The following is a 23491-nucleotide window of genomic DNA, read 5'->3' on the forward strand; positions in this document are numbered from 1 at the left end:
TCAGGGCAAAGTGATACCATATGCCTCATGATTTGATATATCTAAGAAGCTAAATACACAGACAATGGCCAGGCCATACATGACAACAGAGCTCTGACCCACCACTTCTGCAGCAATCAGCCCAGAACATTCAGGATTTGGTCAATGACAGCCAGTTTCCCTGCTTTTCCTTCCACACTTCCAGGGCAGGAACTAGCAGAGAAAGCCAAATATGCTCCTCAAACCAATCACCTCAACTGGCTGGCTTTTTTTTTTTTTTTTTCAATTTTTTAAATGTTTTTTATTTTTGGGGGTGCCTGGGTGGCTCAGTCGGTTAAGCATCCAACTTCAGCTCAGGTCATGATCTCACAGTCCATGAGTTCGAGTCCCACATTGGGCTCTGTGCGACAGCTCGGAGTCTGGAGACTGCTTTGGATTCTGTGTCTCCCTCTCTCTCTGTCCCCCACTCCTTGTGCTCTGTCTCTCTCTCTCTCTCTATCAAAAATAAAAATTTAAAAACATGTTTTTTATTTTTGAGAGAGACAGAGCACGAGTGGGGGACAGGAAGAGAGAGGGGGAGACACAGAAACAGTAGCAGGCTCCAGGCTCTGAGCTGTCAGCACAGAGTCTGACGCGGAGCTCAAACCCATAAACTATGAGATCATGACCTGAGCTGAAGTCGGACGCTTAACCGCCTGAGCCACCCAGGTGCCCCTCAACTGGCTGGCTTCTAGTCAGCTTGCTCCCAGTTTCCCATGCCAACTGCCTCCAAGGAGGCACACACCAGGAGCCTTTAGGGCACTGGTGAAAACCCCCGGGTGTTGGATCCACAACTCCAGCTGGAGGCGGGACAGATGCACTTGTGAAGCCCGCACACTCTAGGACATCTGCAAGAGACAGACTCTCTAAAGAATGGCCCAAAGGGAAGATCTAAAGCAGAAGGGAGAGCAGACATTAAGAGCCCTCTGGAAAACCAATCCACCCAGACACAAGGAATCTACTGAATATGAAGGCTAGGGAGTATGGAGGGTATCCACAGTACAGCCCAAATCCTGCCCAGACTGATCCCCGCCACCATTACTGTAAAGACTCTTCTACACAAAAGTCCTATCAGAAGGAAAGAAAGGCAAGGAGCGCCTGGGTGGCTCAGTTGGTTAAGCAACTGACTTCGGGTCAGGTCATGATCTCACAGTTTGTGAGTTCGAGCCCCGCATCCGGCTCTATGCTGACAGCTCAGAGCCTGGAGCCTACTTCAAATTCTATGTCTCCCCCTCTCTCTACCCCTCCCCTGCTCACGCTCTGTGTCTCTCTGTCTGTCAATAATAAATAAACGTTAAAAAAAAAGAAAAGGCAGATAACATACATGATGGAAAATTCAGCAGAGAGATGAAAACTCAAGAATCAAATAGAAACACTAGAAATGAAAAACAGACAAAATGTAAAAAACAAACAGGTGTGGGGCGCCTGGGTGGCTCAGTCGGTTAAGCATCCGACTTCGGCTCAGGTCATGATCTCATTGGGAGTTTGAGCCCCACGCTGGGCTCTGTGCTGACAGCTCAGAGCCTGGAGCCTGCTTCAGAGTCTTTGTCTCCTTCTCTTTCTGCCCCTCCCCACTTGTGCTTTGTCTCTCAAAAATAAATAAATGTAAAAAAAAAAATTTATTAAAAAAAACAAAAACAAAAAAACCCCCAAAGAGGCGAAAATGTCATTAGTGGGCTTATCAGCAGACTTGACACAGTAGAACATGGAAAGAAACAGTAAAACATATTAATAGAATTACTCAAACAGAGGCACGCCTGGGTGGCTCAGTCAGTTAAGCATCTGATTCTTGATTTAGGGTCAGTCAGGTCATGATCTCATGGTCGTTAGATCAAGCCCCACACTGACTCCTTGCTGAGCATGGAGCCTGCTTAAGATTCTCTCTCCCCTTCCCTCTGCCCCTCTTTTTTACCACTGGTGCATGCACGCTCTCTCCCTCTCTCTCAAAACAACAACAACAACAACAACAACAACAAAAAAAAAAAAAAAAAAAAAAAAAAAAGAAAGAAAAAAAGAAAAACCCAAAACAGAAAAGAAAACAAAACAAATTACTCAAACTGAAAGACCAAAAGGAAATTAAAGAAACACTATAACTAAATGCAGTGCATGATTCTGGACTGGATCCTGGACCAGGAAAAAAAAAAGCTCTAAAGTATACTATTGAAACAATTGACAAAACGGTCATAACAAATTATAGATGACTGTAGGGCACCATACCCATGTTAAATGTCCTATTTTGATAATTGTGCTGCAGTTATAGAAGAGTGTGTCCTGGTTCTTAGGAACACGATAATTATTTAGGCCTCGAGGGCATAATATCTTCAATTTACTCTCAAATGGTTCAGAAGAAATACGCTGAGAGAAAATGACGAGCAAACATGGCAAAATACAAGTGATTAGTGAATCTATGCAGGGGGCATATCAGAGGAAGTTCTTTATACCATTCTCACAACTTTTCCCTAAGTTTGAAATTACAGTGGACCCTTGAACAACGCAGGGTTTAGGGGCGCTGACCTCTGCATAGTTGAAAACCCATGTATAACTGCTGTCTCCCCAAAAATGTATGTACTAATAGTCTACTGTTGACCCAAAGTCCTACTGATAACATGATCATTAATACATATTTTGTATATATATTAAATACTGTATTCTTACAATAATCTGGAGAAAAGAAAATGTTATTAAGAAAATCATAAAGAAAAGAAACTATGTTTACAATAGTGTTACTGTATTTACTGAAAAAAATCCATGTATAAGCGGATTTAAACCAGTGTTCAAGGATCATCAACTGTGTATCAAGAATTTTTTTTGATTATTTATTTTTGAGACAATGCGAGAGACAGAGTGCAAGCAGTGGAGGGGCAGACAGAGGGAGACACAGAATCTGAAGCAGGCTCCAGGCTCCAAGCTGTCAGCCCAGAGCCCGACGCAGGGCTCGAACTCACAAACCATGAGATCATGACCTGAGCCGAAGTCGGAAGCTTAACCGACTGAGCCACTCAGGGGCCCCTCAACTGTGTATCTAAATACCAAATTAGAAAATCACCCTCCCAGGGTGGCCCAGATGGTCTTAAAAAGTATGGTCTAGCAAATACTGAAGGACAAGATCATCTCCAACTTGTGCAAACGGACTTAGGGTGGCCCAGATGGTCTTAAAAAGTATGGTCTAGCAAATACTGAAGGACAAGATCATCTCCAACTTGTGCAAACGGACTTAGAGACTGGTAAAAAAGAATGCTTCCCAACTCATTTCATAAACTGCATACAAATACATTATAAAAACTAGTCAAGGAAAGCACAGAAAAGGACCATAACAGGCCAAGCTCACTTCTTAAAGGAGTTCAGAAATCCTAAATAAAATTATCAGCCAAGCAAAACCAGAACAGATACACAAAAACCCTGAGATGGTTTAATATCAGAGAATCTACTAATGTAAAAAAGTAAATGACAAATTAAATCATGTAACATAAACAAAACAGCAATATAAATCAGCAAAGAAGAAAAACCACGTAATCCCAATAAATGCAGAAAATGCATTTACATTTTTGTAATGTAGAAATTCTTGGCAAACTAGGAATACAAGGTACTTCCTTAACCTCAAATTTCCTCAGTCTTTTTTAAAAAAATTTTTTAACATTTATTTATTTTTGAGAGAGAGACAGAGCGCAAGCAGGGGAGGGGCAGAGAGAGAGGGAGACCCAGGATCCGAAACAGGCTCCAGGCCCTGAGCTGTCAGCACAGAGCTGGACATGGGGCTCAAACTCAAGAATGCGAGATCATGACTTGAGTCAAAGTGCAACACTCAACCAACTGAGCCACCCAGGTGCCCTGGTATTTTCTCAACCTTAAGGAAAGTACCACACCATATTTAACGCTGAAACATTAAAAGCTTTCCCTCATAGGTTGGGAGGATAAGAAAGCTCACTACCAGCACTTCTAATCAACACTACACTAAAAACCTTGGCAAGTAAAGGAACACAAGGGGAAAACAGATAAAAAAATAAGTCAAAGATTTGAAAAAGGACACAAAAATGTCTAAATAGAAAATCTAGGAGAATCCAACCAAATAAGAATTCTAATAATGGAGCTCAGAAAAATGGATTGATGCTGAAGAAAAAAAAGGTCAAGAATTGACAACATAAGGGGCAAAAGCAAGGTAGAGAAGCCCACCACTAGCTAGGAGGATGTATCCCAAAGCTCCCGTAAAGACAGCGTGGTATCAACACGGACTGACAAACAGCCAAGGGTCAGAATGGAGTCCAGAAACAGGTTCAGACATCTATGAACCCCATGACAAATCAGCAGGCAAGGGGATGATAGTCCAAATTAATGGTGCTGAGATCATCGGCTGCAACCCAGCCTGCCTCACATGTGGCCTCTGGATTCAATTCAGCCCTCCGCCCACTGCAGAGGGGCCTGGACGAGGAGCCCTGCCCTCAGTATGCACAACACACTGCAAGTCCCTGAGGCTGGAGGAGACCTTCATGTGGAATGTGGGCAAGTGAGCGGGAAGAGGGACAGGGAAAGACCATGAGCTGAGGTGAGGACTGGCCCAGCTGTGAAGTAAGCAGTCTTGGAAAGACCTAAGGAGAGTACGGATAGGTGACCAAGGCAGTCAGAGGTTCCAAGACCCCACAAGATGTAGCATGCCCTCTGTCACCATTCTCATTTAATCTCCTAACAACAATGAGGTGTGGAGGGCAGGAATTGTCACCTCTATCCTGGGAAAGAGAAAGGAGGGCTCATGGATATCAACTGTTGCCCAGATTCCTTCCCTCCCCTCACGGCACCTGTGCCCCTTCAGAGTGGCGTGTGAGCCAGGCAAGGAGCTCCTGCCGCCCCACTGAGACATAGGGGTCTGGCTTGGTGCACTGTGATGTCAAAGTCTACTCAAGGTCAACACCAAGGTCCAGAGATCAGACAGCCACAAACTCGTGAGAAGCACTTCCTCACAGCTTACTAGGAGTACCGGAAGAGGTGGCTTACTTCTTTTACAGAGAAATGAAGATTTCTCATAGCAGTTCTCCGCATGCCAGCTGTGCAGGTCGTGGTGGCGGAGGGTGGGGAAGTGGAAGCACTGGAGCTGGGCGCAGAACACGTTGTCGCTTTCCGACATGGCCGAGGCAAAGATGGGGTCTGGGGGCAGGAACACCTCTGAGGAGCCTGTGGGAGAAATAACGTGATGTCAGCATACGTACCAATCACATGCAGTACTTGTGGGGACTAATGCCCCCCAAACTGGATCATCAATGGGCTTGTGGGCCACCAAGTGCTAGCTGCACTGTGGTCAGGGCATTCATTCACGACCTCTCCTAGTTTCTATGAGCACAGCTCTGGACAACGTGAAGAGTAGAGCAGTGGGCCAAGACACGGTGGATTAAAAAGTATGAGTTCAGACAGATAAACAAACAAATAAACAGAGAAGGGAAGGGAAAGTCCTCTCTTACAACAGGGTATCTACTAGTAAAAGGAGAAGGGCTTGAAAAGGCGCTCACCACACACATCCGGAACACACAGTTCAGGCAGGATTATGACTCCAATGCCCACCAGGGGTAGCAGCTGGCCAGCTGAACTGGAAAGCACTGGCTCCCTGGGACCCCCTCCCAGCTCCAGGGAGACCTGTCGCTCACTGAACTCCTTCCTTCTGACCTGGGGATCAGGCAATCAGAAATCATGCTGCCCTGGCAGCCCAGGGTTGGGGTGCAGTGGTGTTGGGAGAGGGGGCCATGAACCCCTAAGCCTCTCTTCTGCAATGTTCTAGGAGATGTGGCTCTGGCCACACCTGGGGCACAGCACAGCCAGCCCCCAGAGTCCATTCTCTAGCTCAGAGAGCCCCCGGACACTGGACCACCAGAAGATTCCTTGAGGCTAACCCAGCCGTGGATCACTGGAGATACTCTCATTTTACTCAGATGGCAGTGCAGTTTACCCTTTAGCAGAAATGAGGCATTCCCATACATGCCTTTTGAACTCTATTTGCTCCCAACACGAAGCGTGCAGGTCAGTTTTGAAGATCCAGCCAGTTTGAAGGCAGGGCTTCATCCCACAGACACTGGGAACATGGCCTCCCAGCTCCCTGACAAGGGTGGGAAGATGGGCTTTCAGGAAGCATGGCGGGATAGAAGCCCAGTCCCCAGCTGACACCCTTGGCTAGGGGATTTTGAGGCCCCAGTGGCTGGACTCACAGGAAGGCCATGGACAGAGGGCAGGGGGGGCGGCTGGGCTCTTTGCAGTGTCTTCTCACACCATTTGGGGAGCCTGCCTCCATTGCTAAGAGTGGGTGCTGCCTTGAGCACTGTTGTCTTTCCTTTGGGCCCCCTACTCCCCAACAAGGCTTCCTGCATCCCTTGTGTATCTTCTTCTTCTCCTTCAGATGCCCCTTCACCTGGGGAGTTGCCTCCCTTCTTAAAAACTGTTTTCTTGGGGCGCCTGGGTGGCGCAGTCGGTTAAGCGTCCGACTTCAGCCAGGTCACGATCTCGCGGTCCGTGAGTTCGAGCCCCGCGTCAGGCTCTGGGCTGATGGCTCAGAGCCTGGAGCCTGTTTCCGATTCTGTGTCTCCCTCTCTCTGCCCCTCCCCCGTTCATGCTCTGTCTCTCTCTGTCCCAAAAATAAATAAAAACGTTGGAAAAAAAAAAAATTAAAAAAAAAAAAAAAAAAAACTGTTTTCTTGGGGCGCCTGGGTGGCTCAGTTGATTAAGCGTCCAACTTCGCCTCAGGTCATGATCTCAGAGTTTGTTAGTTTGAGTGTTGCATCGGGCTCTGTGCTGACAGCTCAGAGCCTGGAGCCTGTTTTGGATTCTGAGTCTCATTCTCTCTGCCTCTCCCCCACTTGTGTTCTGTCTCTCAAAAACAAATAAATGTAAAAACTAAACAAACAGTTTTCTTCATTATTTGGCTTCTTGTCTTATAGGCCAAAAATGGAACAGATTCATCCCATCCTTTTTTTATTTTTTATTTTATTTTTTTAACGTTTATTTATTTTTGAGACAGAGAGAGACAGAGCATGAACGGGGGAGGGTCAGAGAGAGGGAGACACAGAATCTGAAACAGGCTCCAGGCTCTGAGCTATCAGCACAGAGCCCAACGCGGGGCTCGAACTCACGGACTGCGAGATCATGACCTGAGCCGAAGTCGGCCGCTTAACCGACTGAGCCACCCAGGAGCCCCTCATCCCATCCTTTATAAAAGAAACAAGTCTTTAGCCATGAGTCTATCTGCCAGCCCAGAGCACAATTTCAGTGCATGACTGCAAAGCTCTGACCAAGGCCACAAATAAACTCTCAGGGTAGAGTCCTGGGACCTGGTCCTCACCTCCTGTACTTCCCCCAGCTGCCTGGAACCTGCCAGAGCCAAGTTGAGAGTGGAGGATGGGGTGGGGTGAGGGTGACTCAGGCTCCACCAAGCCACCAGATGAAGGGCATAGGGAGGGCTGAGGGGAGGGGGCTCCTCCCACCCGCTGGTGACCATGGGACCACCTGGGCCTCCTCACTCTGTGCTGGTCAGAAGCCCTATTTACCCTGAGATCATGGGGGCTGCAGTTTCTTGGTGACTAAAAAGCCCATTTCCTCTTTGCCAAACTTTAGTTCCTTTCAAGGCTTCATTTTATTTGCCCTCTCTATGGCATCTCATACCCCATTTAAAAAAAATGTTCCATCCTTTCTCTGCCAGGAACTAAATGAGGCTGATCTCCAAAAACATTCAGTGTGGTCTTCAATTAGCATCTGCAGTGGGTTGAGGAACATCTCCCCCAAATTCATGGCCACCTGGAACCTCAGAATGTGACCTTATTTGGCTCTTGAGATGAAATCATCAGGAATTTGGGGTGGGTCCTACATCCAAGGACCAGTGTCCTTACAGTAAGGGAGAAGGGAATGGCTATGGCAGATGGAGCCACTACACACTGGTGAAGAAGCAAGGAGGGACTCTTCTGGAGCCTTTGGAGGGAGGGCAGCCCTGCTGACACCTTTATTTTGAACTTCCACCTCCAGAACTGTGACAAAGTAAACTTGTGTTAAGCCAGAAATTCGAACTCTCTTTGGGCAGCCCCAGGCATCTAACACAGCCTCCTAATCACATCCCCTACTGATTTAACAAATACCTGCAGGGCCCACCCTGTAAGCAGGGACTCGGGGTACAATGGGCAACAGCAGGAGGCAGAGATCCTTGCCTTGCAGAGCTCACATTGGAGTGAGGGTATAAAGGCTGGAAACAGATGACTAACAAACCTAATGAGTAAAGTATATGTGAAGTCAGAAGATCACAGCTGCTATAAGAAAAAAAGCTGGAGCTTGGAGACGAAGGTAGACCTCAGAGCAGTAACATGGGAGCAGAGAATGGACAGGAGGAGTGACACAGCTTGCGCTGGGCATCGCACACCACTCACAAGATCACTGCTTTGCTAGAAGGACTCAGGGACCTGGCCTGTGACAGAAGTGAGCCCCTAGAGTTGGACATGCTGAGACAGGGGGATAATGAGGTCAAGGTACCAACGCTAAGCATGTCTTCAATAAGCAAGTCACACAACGTGGGCACATCAAACCCACAGTATGCTTCCATTTTTATATTTTAAAATAAGTATCACATATAATAACCAGACACTGAAATGACACTGGGCCCTGCACAGTGGCTTATGGGAAAATGGGGATGATTCCCTTTAGACAACACAGATCTGTTTTCAAATTTTGGTCACCAATGTTATAAAAATGGTACCCCATGTTCTCTGGCAGGGGCCGCTCTCAGCCTCCATGGAGGGCACGCCAGGACTGGGTGCTGACTTAAGTGTCAGGGTCTCAGAACCCTGGCATGGGGCTATGCAGACAGAGCCAAAGCCAGAGCTTCCCTCCCTAGGGAGAGGCCGTGGGAGGAGGCCCCTCTCACAAGCAGAGATCCAAATTTAAAATGCGCTGGGGAGGAGCACCTGGGTGGCTCAGTCAGTTAAGGGTCCAACTTCGTCTCAGGTCATGATCTCACGGTTCGTGGGTTTGAGCCCTGTGTCAGAGCCTGCTTCAGATTCTGTGTCTCCCTCTCTCTCTACCCCTCCCCTGCTTGTGCTCTCTCTCTCCCAAAAATAGACATTAAAAATTTTTTTAAAAATGCAACTGGAGAGTGGAGTACCTGCATACTTGGGTAAGAAGTGCATATATATGGATAACACTCTGTGAGCACCACTGTGCCAATACACAACACATACTTACAAAACTCGGAAAAACGTTGGACAAGATGTAAATGAAGTAAGCACACATGTGAGCAGGGGAGGCGCAGAGAGAGAGGGACAGAGAGAGAGAGAATCCCAAACAGGCTCCGAGCTGTCAGCATAGAGTCCAACACAAGGCTCAATTGTGAAATAATGACCTGAGCCGAAATCAAGAATCAGATGCTTGGGGTGCCCAGGTGGCTCAGTCAGTTAAGCGTCAGACACTTGATTTCAGCTCAGGTCATGATCTCACAGTTCACGAGTTCAAGCCCTGAGATGGGCTCCATGTTGATGGTGCAGAACCCGCTTGGGATTCTGTCTCCCTTTCTCCCTGCCTGTCCCCTGCTTGCTGTCTCTCTCTCTCAAAATAAATAAATGAACATTAAAAAAAAAAAAAGGGAATCAATATTAAAAAAAAAAAAAAAAAAAGAATTGGATACTTAACCGACTGAGCCACCCAGGTGCCCTGAAATGAGTATTTTTAAACATCTTCCCATGGTAGCTTCCTACTGCCATTCACTCATATTCTTAGGCATAGTCTTTTCTTTGGGGTAAGTTTGCCATTGATGACAAAGGACTTAAATCTACTTCCCACTGCTGTTGTGATGCATCATCCCTGGGCCAACTTCTCAGGCCCAGCTGAAGTAGGTGGCATCTGGCAAACAGCTCCTTTCACAAGCAGAAGTGGGGGCTCTGCCACTGTCGTGTTTGCTGGGGGTGTGTTTTCAGTGTTCTTTTCATGCTGCAGTTTCTTAGCAGAAACCTTTTAAGATGCTTTTAATATGGACACTTTCAAACAGACACAAAAGCAGAGGGAAGAACACAGTGAACCCCTATGAAGCTCTGAAGCTCTCTCCTGGATCACGGCAGCTCATCCTGCACGTTCGTCCACAGCACAACGCTATGGTCACACCTCTGAAAATCCATGAGTCAATCTCCACTACAAATCCAGACTCAGCTTCCCTAACCGTCCACTGAAGTTTTTATAACTCCCTTCACAATCTGGGATGCATCAGAATCCACTGTGGTACATTTAACTGGCACAGCCACTCTGGAAAACAGTATGGAGGTTCCTCAAAAAATTAACAATAGAACTATCCTACGACCCAGCAATTGCACTACTAGGTATTTATCCAAAGGATACAGGAGTGATGTTTCGATGGGGCACATGCACCCCAATGTTTATAGCAGCACTACTGACAACAGCCAAAGTGTGGAAAGAGCCCAAATGTCCATCTACTGATGAATGGATAAAGGTGTGGTACATATATACAATGGAATATTACTCGGTGATCAAAAATAATGAAATCTTACCACATGCAACACCATGGATGGAACTATTATGCTAAGCGAAATTAGTCAGAGAAAGACAAATATCATATGACTTCAATCATACATGGAATTTAAGATAGAAAACACAGGAACATAAAGTAGGGGAAGCAAAAATAATATAAAAACACGGAAGGGGACAAACCATAAGACTTTTTTTTAATGTTTATTTATTTTTGAGAGAGACAGAGTGTGAGTGGGGATGATGCAGAGAGAGAGGGAGACACAGAATCTGAAGCAGGCTCCAGGCTCTGAGCTGTCAGCACAGAGCCCAATGTGGAGCTCAAACTCATGCGTGGTGATATCATGACCTGAGCCGAAGTTGGACATTAACCAAGTGAGCCACCCAGGCACCCCACCCCCTCCGTAAGAGACTCTTAAATACAGAAGACAAACTGAGGGTTGCTGGCAGGGGGGAAGGGGTAAAGGGGTGAGAGGCATTGAGGAGGACACTTGTTTGGATGAACACTGGTTATTATATGTAAGTGATGAATCACCATTCCTGAAATGAGTATTACACTATATGTTAAGTAACTTAGATGTAAATTAAAAAAACAAGAATTCATGGGGCGCCTGGGTGGCGCAGTCGGTTAAGCGTCCGACTTCAGCCAGGTCACGATCTCGCGGTCCGTGAGTTTGAGCCCCGCATCGGGCTCTGGGCTGATGGCTCAGAGCCTGGAGCCTGTTTCCGATTCTGTGTCTCCCTCTCTCTCTGCCCCTCCCCCGTTCATGCTCTGTCTCTCTCTGTCCCAAAAATAAATAAACGTTGAAAAAAAAAAAATTAAAACAAACAAACAAACAAACAAGAATTCATGTGCTACATTTGGATTTATGTGTTTTTGTTTTGTTTTTTAATTTCTTTGAACCCAAAACAAATGATGTTGAGTGGTGTCAAGTATCTTAGGCCAGCTATCTTGTAGTAGAGGAAGCTTTTTTAGCCACATATTCATTTTGTGGCTACTACTTAAATCCAGAACAGATCTTCCAGGTCCACTTGCGGCAGGTACATGCAGCCAATACCATGCTGCACCCACGCAGAACTGCTGGACATCAGGGCCACAGCACCGTCCGTGTGGGCGCCTCACTCTTGCCTCGGGTCCCTCTCACATTGAGCCGCTGCCACCAGCGTTGACACACATTTTTTCTAAATTTCAGGTTTGCTCTTCGAATGCCACAGTGGAGCCATCGAGACAAGCATAGCCATGAGAGCCTACCTGGGGCCTCTCATTCTCGTGCCAGGGATGAGATGAGGGTCCCATGGCCCCCAGTTCAGAACATGCTGTCATGCTATGCAGACTCCTATCTCCACTTTTTAATCACTAGTGTCAAGAAGACAGTGGTGTCCAGGAGTGTCTATACTGTCCTGAAGGAAAGTGCCCTCTGCTGGGGCCAGGGCAATGGGCCTTCACCTAGGATTCGCCTCCAATGGCTCTGATTAGGGCAATGAGGAGCTACTAGATTTATCCACTGCAAGGCACATGGAGACTCTTGGGCCTGGAAATCTAAGAGCTATTTACTTGTCTCCACTCTGGTGGGAGATCTAAACTCACAAACTCTGGGAATGCAAATGTGGGACATGCTTACAGTAGGCTATTTTGGAGGACACAAGAATGGGGTGACTTCCCTAGTAGGAGCAAAGGTTGGTAGGTGAGGCCCCTCTGCTGGGGCCTCTGCATTCACCATCTCTGCTCCTTGCCCCTTACCAGCTGCTAGGCTCAGCACCTCTGCCCCGTGGGACCCTGCCTCTCTCTGGGCAAGCCAGGTGCCTGGGGCTTTTGAACACCAATACTGTCTGTGCCTTCACCAATCATTCTATGTAGAGACACAGCCGGTCACCTGCCACGCAGCCACTCAGGTTGGGAACCAGGTGGGCTCTGAGTTCAATGCCCCTTCAGACTCCACAGTGAGGTGGACAGAGTGAGATGTGTGGGGTCCCTTGGGACCACCATTCCTCACTTGTTCTTCTCAGAGACACCAAAGACATCCATGGTGGGACTGGGATGTGTTTGGGGAAAAAGAACAAGACCCAAGTTCAAACCAGAGGCCCAAAGAACAGTCCAAAAACGAGGCCTGACAAGGGACAGGGTAGGGGAACATAGCTCAGGGAGCAAGTGAAGAGGCCACAGACAGGACCTGGGAGAAACTTGCCAGTGCCAGTGCAATGGGGCAGGAGAAGAAGGCACAGGCAGGGGGCAGGACTCAGCTGCCCATAGCAGATATGCTTTCCTTTATGTTACACTGGTGTTTTCAAGCAGCTCAGCATAAAATCCGTAAAGCAACACACACACACACACACACACACACACACACACACACACACACACAATCTATTTTAAAAAATTTTTATGTTTATTCAGTTTTGAGAGAGTGAGACAGGGTGTGAACAGGGGAGGGGCAGAGAGAGAGGGAGGCACAGAATCCGAAGCAGGCTCCAGGCTCTGAGCTGTCAGCACAGAGCCCAACATGGGGCTCGAGCTCACAAACCAAGATCATGACCTGAGCTGAAGTCGGATGCTTAACCAACTGAGCCACCCAGGCACCCCTCACACACAATCTATTTTAATTCCATCTCCCTGATAGCTTTCCTTCCAGTTTGGATTCTACTTCTGGATGTCTCTATCCTAGAGGCTTATCCGTCCCTCTCTGGCCCACGTCAGCTATACACTCAGTACGTTCATTTTTATATCCAAACTACAGTCCTTAACTTAAAGAGAAAATGGAGAAAATGGAAAATCTGGAGAAGGCTCCAGCCCCCACATGGGGCCTGAAAGAAGGGCCTTGGGGTACCTGCCCAACATCACAATGCTCCCTGCAATCCAGGGCCCTCCCCTCTCCATAAGCCCTGCACCAGGCACTCATACAGGCCAGGCACTGCTGGGGAGAGGATGGGGAGCCCCCAGCAATACCCCCTAGTCGGGATGATGCCTCCACCCCAATTTCAAACCCAGCAACTCTTCTGAAAGACCAGGAAGACTTACCCTTGAACGCTACCTCCCAGCGGCCTTCTAAGGAGCGGTTCCGGCTGGTGATGACATACTGGTAGCCAACCCACAACCTGCAGGAGGGCAGAAAGGCAGGAGATCTCAGCACAGCAGGGAAACAGCCAAGGACTGTGTGTGAGTGTGGGCATCTTACAGTTATATTGACCTTTAAAATACCAAGCTTCTGGGGTGTCCGGGTGGCTCAGTGGTTAAGCGTCTGACATTGGCTCAGGTCATGATCTCATGGTTTGTGAGTTCCAGCCCTGCATCAGGCTCTCTACTGTCATTGCAGAGCCTGCTTCAGATCCTTTGTCCCCCTCTCTCTGCCCTTCCCCAACTCGTTTTCATTCTCTCTCTCTCTCTCAAAATAAGTAAACTTAAAAAAAACCCGAGCTTCTAAAGCATTAATGATTTTTAAAAATTTTGAAGCTTAATTTTAATAAAATGCATTAAAATTCTAAACAATAAATTCACAGGTCAGAAAAAGCTGTATCTTGGGTAACTCCTGCCAAGACTAATCTTACTGGCTGATCGAGTAAAGTTCTTACATTCTGAGCAAGACCAATCTTATTCTTGGTGTATATACAGCCTCATGAATACAACTCTGTGAATAACCTAAAACCACAGAACAGTACATTCTAAAGGGGTGAATTTTACAGTATGTGAATTACATCTCAATAAAACACAAGCTCACGTGAGTCTACACTGCAGTGTTGGGTAAAACCACGCTCGTGGTCTCCCGCTTGGTCTCTGCTCAGAGCCAGCTCCCCACAGACCTGCAGCCCGCTCCTGAGCATGCACATCACAGCACTGAGAAGGCCGTGCACATGGACCTGGATGACTGCCACAACCACCCACCGAGTGTGTGCCTCTCACCCCAGCCTTCCAGCCACAGTCCTGGGGATGCCTATCAGCAAGCCCAATGCCACCGTGGGAGCCCTGGCTTGATACCACTCTTGTCCCTTCAGCCTACTGCCATGCACACACCTGCCCTGGGGAGATGGGGAGTTCTCTACCCAGTGGGCTGAGCCTTCTCACTTCTCCATGGACTCACAATCATCCTGTGATCTAGAAGTTATTTTTTCTCACTGTGTAGTTGTAGAAGGAAAATGGCAAAGTCTCATGATTTGTCACAGTGTGTAATGGTGGAGGCCAAACCCAGGCAGGGTCTTGAAATGAAGGCTCACTCTCCACCTGCCATGGTCATCGTGCTCCTACGGCAGTGTGGCATCCCTGGGAGGGAGCACTGGCTGTCTGGTGACCCCTACAATCCATTCCCTGACCCCCAGCAGCATGGAAGGGGCAGTATGACACCAACTCCAGAGGAAGAACACCACAGTCCTTGGCACACACTTGCCCTCCAGCAAAACCCTTAAACTCTGGGCCTGGGAAATGCTGGCAGTTGGCTACAATTTCCACACTTTCTGCAGTGTCACAGAGCCCTGGGGAGAAGAGCCAGGCTCTGGAGCTGGACGGCCTGGGCTGGAATCTGGGCACACCCCAGCTAATATGTACCCGCAGTCAGGTGTGCACCCACCCTGGGCCTGTCTTCTCACCCACTGGCCTCCTATGGTTTCTGGGAAGACTGAACAAGTACACCCATGGAAGCACTGAGCATAGGGCCTGGCAGAGCCCACTTTCTCGGATCCTTCCAAGATCCCGACCCACTTGCATGCCCCTCAGGCCAGGCCCATGAAGTCCATCAAACAGCTCCTCCTGACACCACTGCAGCTGAACCCACGGATGGGAGCCAACGAACGGGGCTGGCCCGAGGTGACATAATGTGGTAGTCCATCCCTGCACCTCTGACAGCTCCCAACATCACCCTGATGCCTGCTCTAAACCCCGGATCTCTATGTGTTTCCAGTGGGTGGAAACTCTTCCCCAAAGTGCCAGCTGCCAGCAAAGCTGAGTAGTGGAATGGGCGGCCAGAAACCATGTCCTTGGTGGGTATCCGGCTTGCTGGGTGGAGGCTTGACCTCAGGCCCTGGGTCCCCACCTCAGGACTCACTTGTGCTGGTCCTGCCAAGCGAAGCTCCGCTCTGGCTGGTCCCATTCCTGGGCCAGGACGAAGCGCAGCTCCTGGTCAGTGGAGAAGGTGGCGAGGGAGCCGTTCACGCGCTGGCAGGTCTGTGCGGCATCCCAGTAGTTCTCTCCACTCAGGTAGACCCGGTAGCAGCTGGCCGTGCCTTCATAGTGGTGCCATCCTGTCGGGCACTTCCCTAGGAAACATGAAGGGCGGGAGGGGAGTTGTCCCCTAAATTAGGATCCTCCTCTGAAATGCAAATAGACATGCTGCATCTGAGCAAAGGTCAGAAATCATCCCAGAAAAAAAAACAGAGAAACTGAGGCTCAAGAGGTAACCTCTGCCTGTAAGACCACATATGCTGTGAAATGTAAGTTTCTCTAAGACCCAGATGCAGCCTGATGCACAAGTACATTCAGGGACTCATCTCATTTCTGTAAGGCCTTTGATTTACTTGGCAGTAAAGACTGGCTGCTGAATGCATTTTGGTAAAGTGGATTTCATTCTCAGATGAAGTCTGGTTGACAAGACGGCAGATCTCTCCAGGCCAGCTCACTGCAAGGCCTGGCAGGAACCAGCAGAAAAGCTCCTGGCCCACACCACCCTCACTGACCCAACACACAGCTCTGGCCACTCCACCAGCAAGCACACTGCTTCCTGAGCCCACTCCTCAGCTCTCCTTTTCTCTTCACGTGGGTACTGGCCAGCACTCCCCTAAAATACAAGTTCACGGGATCAGAGCTAGAAATGCCACTGAAATAATGGGACCTATATAGAACTTATAGAAGGCTCTATAACCTTCAAATGCTGGAGTACCCACCTCCTAAGTGCACACTGATGAAGAATAATACTTTTTAACAAAGCCAGTTGTTGGGGCACCTGGATGCCTCAGCTGGTTAAGCGTTCAACTCTTGATTTTGGCTCAGGTCATGGTCTGTGGTTCGTGAGTTCGAGCCCCATGTCAGGCTCTGTACTGATACTGCAGAGCCTACTTGGGACTCTCTCTGCCCTTCCCTGTCTCTCTCTTTAAGTAAATAAACAAACAGGGGCGCCTGGGTGGCGCAGTCGGTTAAGCATCCGACTTCAGCCAGGTCACGATCTCGCGGTCCGTGAGTTCGAGCCCCGCGTCGGGCTCTGGGCTGATGGCTCGGAGCCTGGAGCCTGTTTCCGATTCTGTGTCTCCCTCTCTCTCTGCCCCTCCCCCGTTCATGCTCTGTCTCTCTCTGTCCCAAAAATAAATAAACGCTGAAAAAAAAAAATTAAAAAAAAAAAAAAAAAAAAGTAAATAAACAAACAAACAAAAACAACAATGAAGCCAGTTGTTAACAAAATGCAACTTTTTGATGCATCTACATCCTGTGGAACTAGTAAAACTTGTGAAAGATAGATGTTCATGTTTTTATTACTTAAGAGCATGTATGTGTGTGTAACTTATTAACAAAGGTACAGAGATTACAACAGAGGAAATGGCAGTGCTGGCCTGTAGCCAAGGAGGCATGCCACAGCATTGCTGCGATGCAGAGAGGGGGACAGCGCCACCTGCCCACTGGGGAGGGCCTGCTCACATACTGAGAAGCATGCAGGAGGACTCTTCACTGTAGACCAGGAGCCAACCCTGAGAGTTATCCCTGCTTGGAAGGTAAACAGTGCACACAGCATATGTCTGCTGTGTGGCATGGGCTTGAGGGGCAGGAAGATCACCAGCAGTTCCTAAGCCCCAACATGTGATGTGTTCCACCTGTCACACTCCCTCCAAGTGGGCTAGAGGTGGAAACACTGAGGTGTGCACAGGTCAAGCACCTCGGCTGGTGAGCAGTAGGGCAGGCTTCCACTCTAGCTTCTCACCCACCGCCACCTTGGGATGGGTCCAGGAAAAAACCCCTGGGGACAGAAGTCGGTGGCTGGGAGCAATGGATGGAGGGAACATTACTTTTTACTGGCTCATCTTTTTTTAATCATTTGAAATTCGTGGAATTATTATCTCGATAGAAGGAAGTATTCCTGTTCAAAAGAAAACAGGTAAGCAATGAGAAGGGCGAGCATGAGACAGAGTCAGGGTTCCACAGGGCTGAATCCTGGCACTGCTCCCATTGGCTGTGTGATCTTGGATGGGCTGACCTCTCAGAGCCTTGGTTTCTTCACTTGCCAAGCTTTGCCCAACGTCCCTTCAACCACGAGAACCTTGCAGTTCACAGTTATTAAGGACCAAGGCCGGGCACACTATCAGGGCTTATGGGATGGCTGGCCCCTGCCCCTAGCCCATTCAGTCTCTGTCAGACAGAACCAAGGCACCACACGGGGGCTGGGCTCTGAGATGCTCCCCAGCGCTGAGTGTCTGTGGGATGGGTATTAACATGGCCAATTGCAGTGGACACATCACATGTCAGTTCCTTCTGTCCTGGCGTGTCGTACCTACACATATCATCATGCCTATTTAGAAGGGGGGTTTCAGTGTGGTTTTTCTTTCATCCTTCTTTAATCTTGTAATGCTCCTTTAAAATCTTAACGTTACAGGAAGTTCATTAAATAACTAGTCTCTTCCAAAATGGTTTAACAACAGAGGTAGGGTCTTCCCACCCCATCAGCTGGACCTCATCTCTCGGAGCCTGTTTCTCCATCTACCAAAGGGCAGGCATAGTCCAACCCCAAAAAGCAGCTGGCTTGTGGAAACAAGCAGCCTGGTTCCAGAGCCTGGGTTTGCATCATGGCTTCACCACTCAGGGGCTGGGTCACCATATAGCCTCACTCATCAAAGGAGGTTGATGCCCGCTGATCGCCCTGAAGGGTCATTTTAGGAGGCACACCCCTCATCCAGGCAAGTGGCCCTAGGACAGCCAGGGGCTGCAAGGGGCCATGCTGGACAGTAAGGCTTAGGTCCCAGACAGGGCAGGTCTGCAACTTACTGCTGAAGCGCACGGGCTGTGCCACATTCACCGCATGGAAATGCTTGGGGTCGTTGCCTCGGGCCCGGCCTGGCCGCGGATCCACAGCCTCCTTCCCATGGTAAGGACGCGACTCTCCAGTCACTTCTGAAAGCAAGAAGAGAAATGGGCTGTACACACTGCTCATGTAGCAGCGGGGCACACAGTCTCAAGTGGCTCTCTGTGGCCAGTGCCAAGATAAAGCCCAGCGTAGCCCGCCTACTCAGGGCTGGGAAAACCAGGTTGGAGGTGGGAAGTAGCACGTATTCCAGTTATTCACTTGTTCTTTAAAAATCCGAAACCTTGCTGCTCAGGCCCAGTGGGTCACATGCACTTCTTACTGAAACTATTCTTTTTGTTATTACTAATATGAAATGAAATCTCTCCTTCATTGCATTTTCTAATAGGCAACTGTTAGCACAGCACAGGGCTAGTCAATCCTTCTGAAAATCCCTCAGCAGCTCCAGTTCATGGCAGGCAGGCAGGGAAGAGAGGTCTCTCCAGAGCCCAGGCTTCCCCTTCCACTCCAATGGCCTGGGAGCCTCTCCTTAGTATGAAGAGGGAAACACTGTGTGACACCCTCCTTTGCATTACTTGCACTGGGCCTGAGCAGCAAGGTTTCATAGATTTTATAGGTGTCTGTGCACCTGCCTGCTGGTGCCTCTCACGGCCTCAAGGCCAGGGCCTTCTGATATTCCTGCCTGGCTCCTGGCCACCTGGCACAGGCCCTCATGTGCAGCTGGAAGTATGAACAGGAAGCTGAGGATGAGGAATAATTCTAGTTTTATGGACCACGGTCTACTAGCAATTCACATATCAGTGCTTCCACAGTCTCTCTGGGGAGGGTGGGGTCTCCCATCCAGAGAGTACCACTCTCCCCCCTCTTCAAGGTGAGGGGTGATGCAGAGACATGAAGCTATGTACCCGAGGCACAGAACGGGAAAGTCAGAGGCAACATCTCACCTGGGCCACATTCCTCTCCACTCTGCCCGCATGGGGGCATCTTGGTGCACAGTGAGAACACCTGGTGCAAGGTCAGGACAGATAGTGTCGAACTTGGGTCTGCATGGTTGCATGCAGAAGGAGGCCTGCTCTGCTTCCAGACAGCCTGAGGCAGAGGATGTGGGGGACCTGGGCACGGCGTGCAGGTGGCCTTCTGCAAACCCACCTTCCCTGACTCCATGGTGCCCCACTTGACTGAAGCTCCTCCAGCTATCTGGTTTTGCTCATGTCACAGATCCTGATGTTATTTTCATAAATAAACTGTATTTTTTCTCATTATAAAATAACATGTGAAATACTTAAGAAACGCGAAGTTTGAAAAGCGAAAATATATAACCTGTTACTATGCTAAGGTCTGCTGCCCTTCCAGTCTTTTCTTTTTACATAAATCCCTAAAAATATTGGGATCACATCACTCCATCTTATGATTTGCCTTGTAAGCTTAAGACTATAAATAGCTTTCCATATTCCTAAAAGTGCTTAAGAACATCACCTTTAATGGCTGCAGAGTATTTTGTGAATGGATTTAATTATAATCCCCTAATGGTTCGAAGTTCAGGTTGTTTGCATTTTTTCATTACCCTCCAAAAGGTTCCACAGAACAACCTGTTTACAAGTCTCTGTGTGTGTGCTCCTCCTTATTTCCTTCTGAGACCCTGGGTAAGTCACGAGCCCTAGCAGCTCTGGTTCCTTCCCCACTAAATATTCAATACAAGTATTTCCCTTCCCAGGTATGTGATGGGGATCAGGAGCCATCAGATTACAAATCTCTCTCAATAAATGTGCTACCAATGTCTGAGATAAGTTCAACACAAGGCAAGGCCGTAAAGCAGAAACACAGTCAAGGCCCCTGGCGCAACCTCACTGCCAACACAATGACCTCATTGCTGCCATCCATGTGCTGCAGCTGCTCTCTTCAGGGTGACATTGGCTCTCCAGGACTGGAGTGGCCCATCCACATCCTGAGCACTGTCACTCCCAGCAGGAGACTGGCAGCTCTGACAGAGGGCAGTGCTACAACAGGCATCCCCTGACTCCCTGGGAGGCAGGCACAAGAGTGGGGAGAACCACACTGGGCTTCTGGGGGATGGTGGACTGGAGATAAGGACAGAGGGAAACAGAAGGGCTTCCCAGCAGAGGGCACAGCCTGGGCAAAGGCCAAAGGCGGACACATCTAGGACAAGCTTGAGGACAAGTGTGGGTGTGGTGAGTGCATGTTTCCCTACACCTGAAATGCACGTCTCCCTCTGTCTGCCCCGACAAGCAAGACCTGCGATTCCACTTTGTGTCTTGGCCTCTGCCCCAGACCAAGCACAGCAGCACCCAGTTCAGGACAGACCAAAATGCTCACAGAAAGACACATGAATCTGGGGCACAGGGTGGGGAGAGAAAGAAAGGGTAAGAGTGCGCTGCTGGGGCCTGGATGCTGGCTGACAGCAGAGGGGGTATGGGGAAACAGGCAAAATGCTTAGGGAAGTCCCCAGAAAGCCAAGTGGTGATGGGGGGAGCCACTTTGCACTGAACAGGCTTCTCCTGCTTGCTCAGGTGGCAATTCTGAGCCCTTCTCTTTTCTATTATTTCTCTTCACAATCACCCACAGCCATGCCCTCATCACTCAGTTGTTCAGTGCCACTAGGGGAACCCACCAGCGCGGACTTCCCAGTGTCCTGGGGGCCAAGAGAAGCAAGAAATGGGTGCAGCTGGGGAGGAGACAGAGCTCACTGGAGTAACATCCTCATAGACCCCTTAGGATGACCTCTAACAACACAGATTTCCTTCTGCAAACCACAGACAGCGTTTCTTCTTAGGACCAGCTGGCAGGTGTGAGCTGATGTATGTGCAGTCAGCCCAAGAACTGCTTTCATTTATTTATTTTTGAGAAACAGAGTGAGACAAAGTGTGAGCGGGGGAGGGGCAGAGAGAGGACACAGAATCTGAAGCAGGCTCCAGGCTCTGAGCAAGCGGTCAGCACAGAGCCTGATGCGGGGCTCGAACCCACAGACTGTGAGATCATGACCTGAGCCGAAGTCGGACGCTCAACCGACTGAGCCACCCAGGCGCCCCCAAGAACTGCTTTCAGATGCAGACAACACAAAGCAACTTTCCCTCTCCCTTCCTCTCCTCTTCAATCTCCTAGGGCACTCTCCTAGGCATGGGGAATCCAGCAGTGAGCAAAACAGTGGATGATCCTGTCCCCATTTACAGAGAGGTCACACACTCTGCCCGCCTTCTCTTCCATCCAGCAATTGGCCGTGGGTACACTTACGTCCTGTGATTGGAAATGGAAGAGTCTGAGTGTGTACCCCAGCCCCCAGTCCCCAGCCCAGCCTGCGATCTTGAAAAAGGTACTCTCTGCACCACAAGCTGCCATCTGTGTTCTGCTCTCTTCAGGTGTCCTCGCTAAGACTTCAGAGCAGCTCTGGCCACCAAAGACAGAATGGGAGTGCATGGAAGGAGACGTGAAGCAAGGAGAAGCCAACATGGTTGACCCGGTACTAAAAAAGTTGAGGGAAAGGGAAATGTCTTACAGATGGGAAAGTATACTCAGAAGTGTTATGAGACTTGCTTCACAGCAGAAGTAAAAAACAGAGGGGAAATGTGAGCCCTCTTCTTCCTCCATGTCCACAGGACCTGAGCTTCCTCCCACCTCACAACCCAGCCACCGGCCACTAGAGGCCTGTCTCTGCCCATCTTCCCAAGCAGCACAGTCCTGTGTGCCCTGGGGGGCTCAGGGAAGCCCCCTCTTGCTCCCCTGGGCATGCTAAGTTTCCTGCTTTCCCAGTAAAAGCCTCAAAGGGAGAGCTCAGGGGGCCACAGGGGAGCCGCGAGTCCAACAGGGAAACTGAGTCAGGGCAAACAGTGGCAATGCTTGCTTCCCAACGTTCGTTATTTGTAAATAGAGGACAAAATGTGAGTGATTCTGTGTTTCTAGGAACACATAACTTGTTCAAATGTGGCATTAGGGTTCAGACGAGCTTGTAACCTCTCCAAATAAAGGGTTAGACAGACCAGAGCTTCTTTAGTGTCCAGGTGGACATTCCAAGGCATGTCATTTTCCTTTATACCAAAACATGGTAAAAAAAAAAAAAAAAAAAAAAAAATCAGATATAGGTAAGTCAAGTAACACTTGCTTACCAAAAGAGGATTTCTAACATCAGAGAGCCTGAAAATATAAAATTTTGAATGGTATTTCCATTATGTCATATACTCTTTACATTCTTTTCCTTCCCAGCCAGGGTCACAGAGCTTATTAATAATCTTCCTGAGGTAAAGGTTTGCCAGTGGGCAAGCCCCAGGACCACCATCTTTGTCTCCATTCTATCAAGGTTTTGAGACCTATGCTTTTGAAATACCAAACGAGGGGCGCCTGGATGGCTCAGCTGGTTATGCCTCCAACATTGGCTCAGGAGATGATTTTGTGATTTGTGGGTTTGAGCCCCACATCGGGCTCTGTGCTGACAGCTCAGAGCCTGGAGCCTGCGATTCTGTGTCTCCCTCTTTCTCTGCCCCTCCCCCACTTGTACTCTGTCTCTCTCAAAAATAAACAAACATTAAAATTTTTTTTTTAATTTTTGAATACCAAATGAGGACTTATGTTTTCTCATTTTATACCCATGTGGACAATATATAACTCAACACAGAGAATAACTGCAAAATACAGCCCTGTCAGTTCCAAGTTCAAAATCTGCCTCCCCCATTTTCAAGGGTCCACAAATGTCTCAGGCACAACTTCACAGAAAAATATGCCTTACCTTCCATTAAGGATGGTGACAGAAGCTGAAGCCATCAGACAGTCCTATGACACACTCAATATGTGGCCGTGTGTCTCAACTGCCAGCACAGAGATGGCAGAAGCAGAATGACCTGGTAGGAATCCTCACCTCAGGTCTTAATTCTTATGTCTATCACAAGATATGCCTCCCCTCCTCCCAGTCCCCTGCTCCTAATCCCATTTCCTAAAGACATCTCCTTTACTTGTTTCTTCTGATATTTATGTCCATATTTTTTAAAAAAAATTTT

General features: G+C 48.6%; 1 protein-coding gene across 7 annotated transcripts in view; it reads right to left on the bottom strand.

Moving 5' to 3' along the window:
* DGCR2 (DiGeorge syndrome critical region gene 2) overlaps positions 1-23491 on the bottom strand; it is a 98667-nt gene that overhangs the window by 19223 nt on the left and 55953 nt on the right. For 4 of the 7 annotated variants that reach the window (XM_045459148.1, XM_045459143.1, XM_045459149.1 and 1 more), the window contains 4 exons: positions 18452-18577; positions 15534-15753; positions 13520-13596; positions 5005-5181 (listed from right to left, as the gene is read on the bottom strand). In XM_045459148.1, the coding sequence (XP_045315104.1) occupies positions 5005-5181; positions 13520-13596; positions 15534-15753; positions 18452-18577 (600 nt within the window). The remainder of the gene's footprint in view (positions 1-5004; positions 5182-13519; positions 13597-15533; positions 15754-18451; positions 18578-23491) is intronic. The other 3 variants (XM_045459147.1, XM_045459145.1, XM_045459150.1) reach the window with 1 other exon arrangement.

The sequence above is a fragment of the Leopardus geoffroyi genome, chromosome D3 (assembly GCF_018350155.1).
Source record: "Leopardus geoffroyi isolate Oge1 chromosome D3, O.geoffroyi_Oge1_pat1.0, whole genome shotgun sequence".
NCBI lineage: Eukaryota > Metazoa > Chordata > Mammalia > Carnivora > Felidae > Leopardus > Leopardus geoffroyi.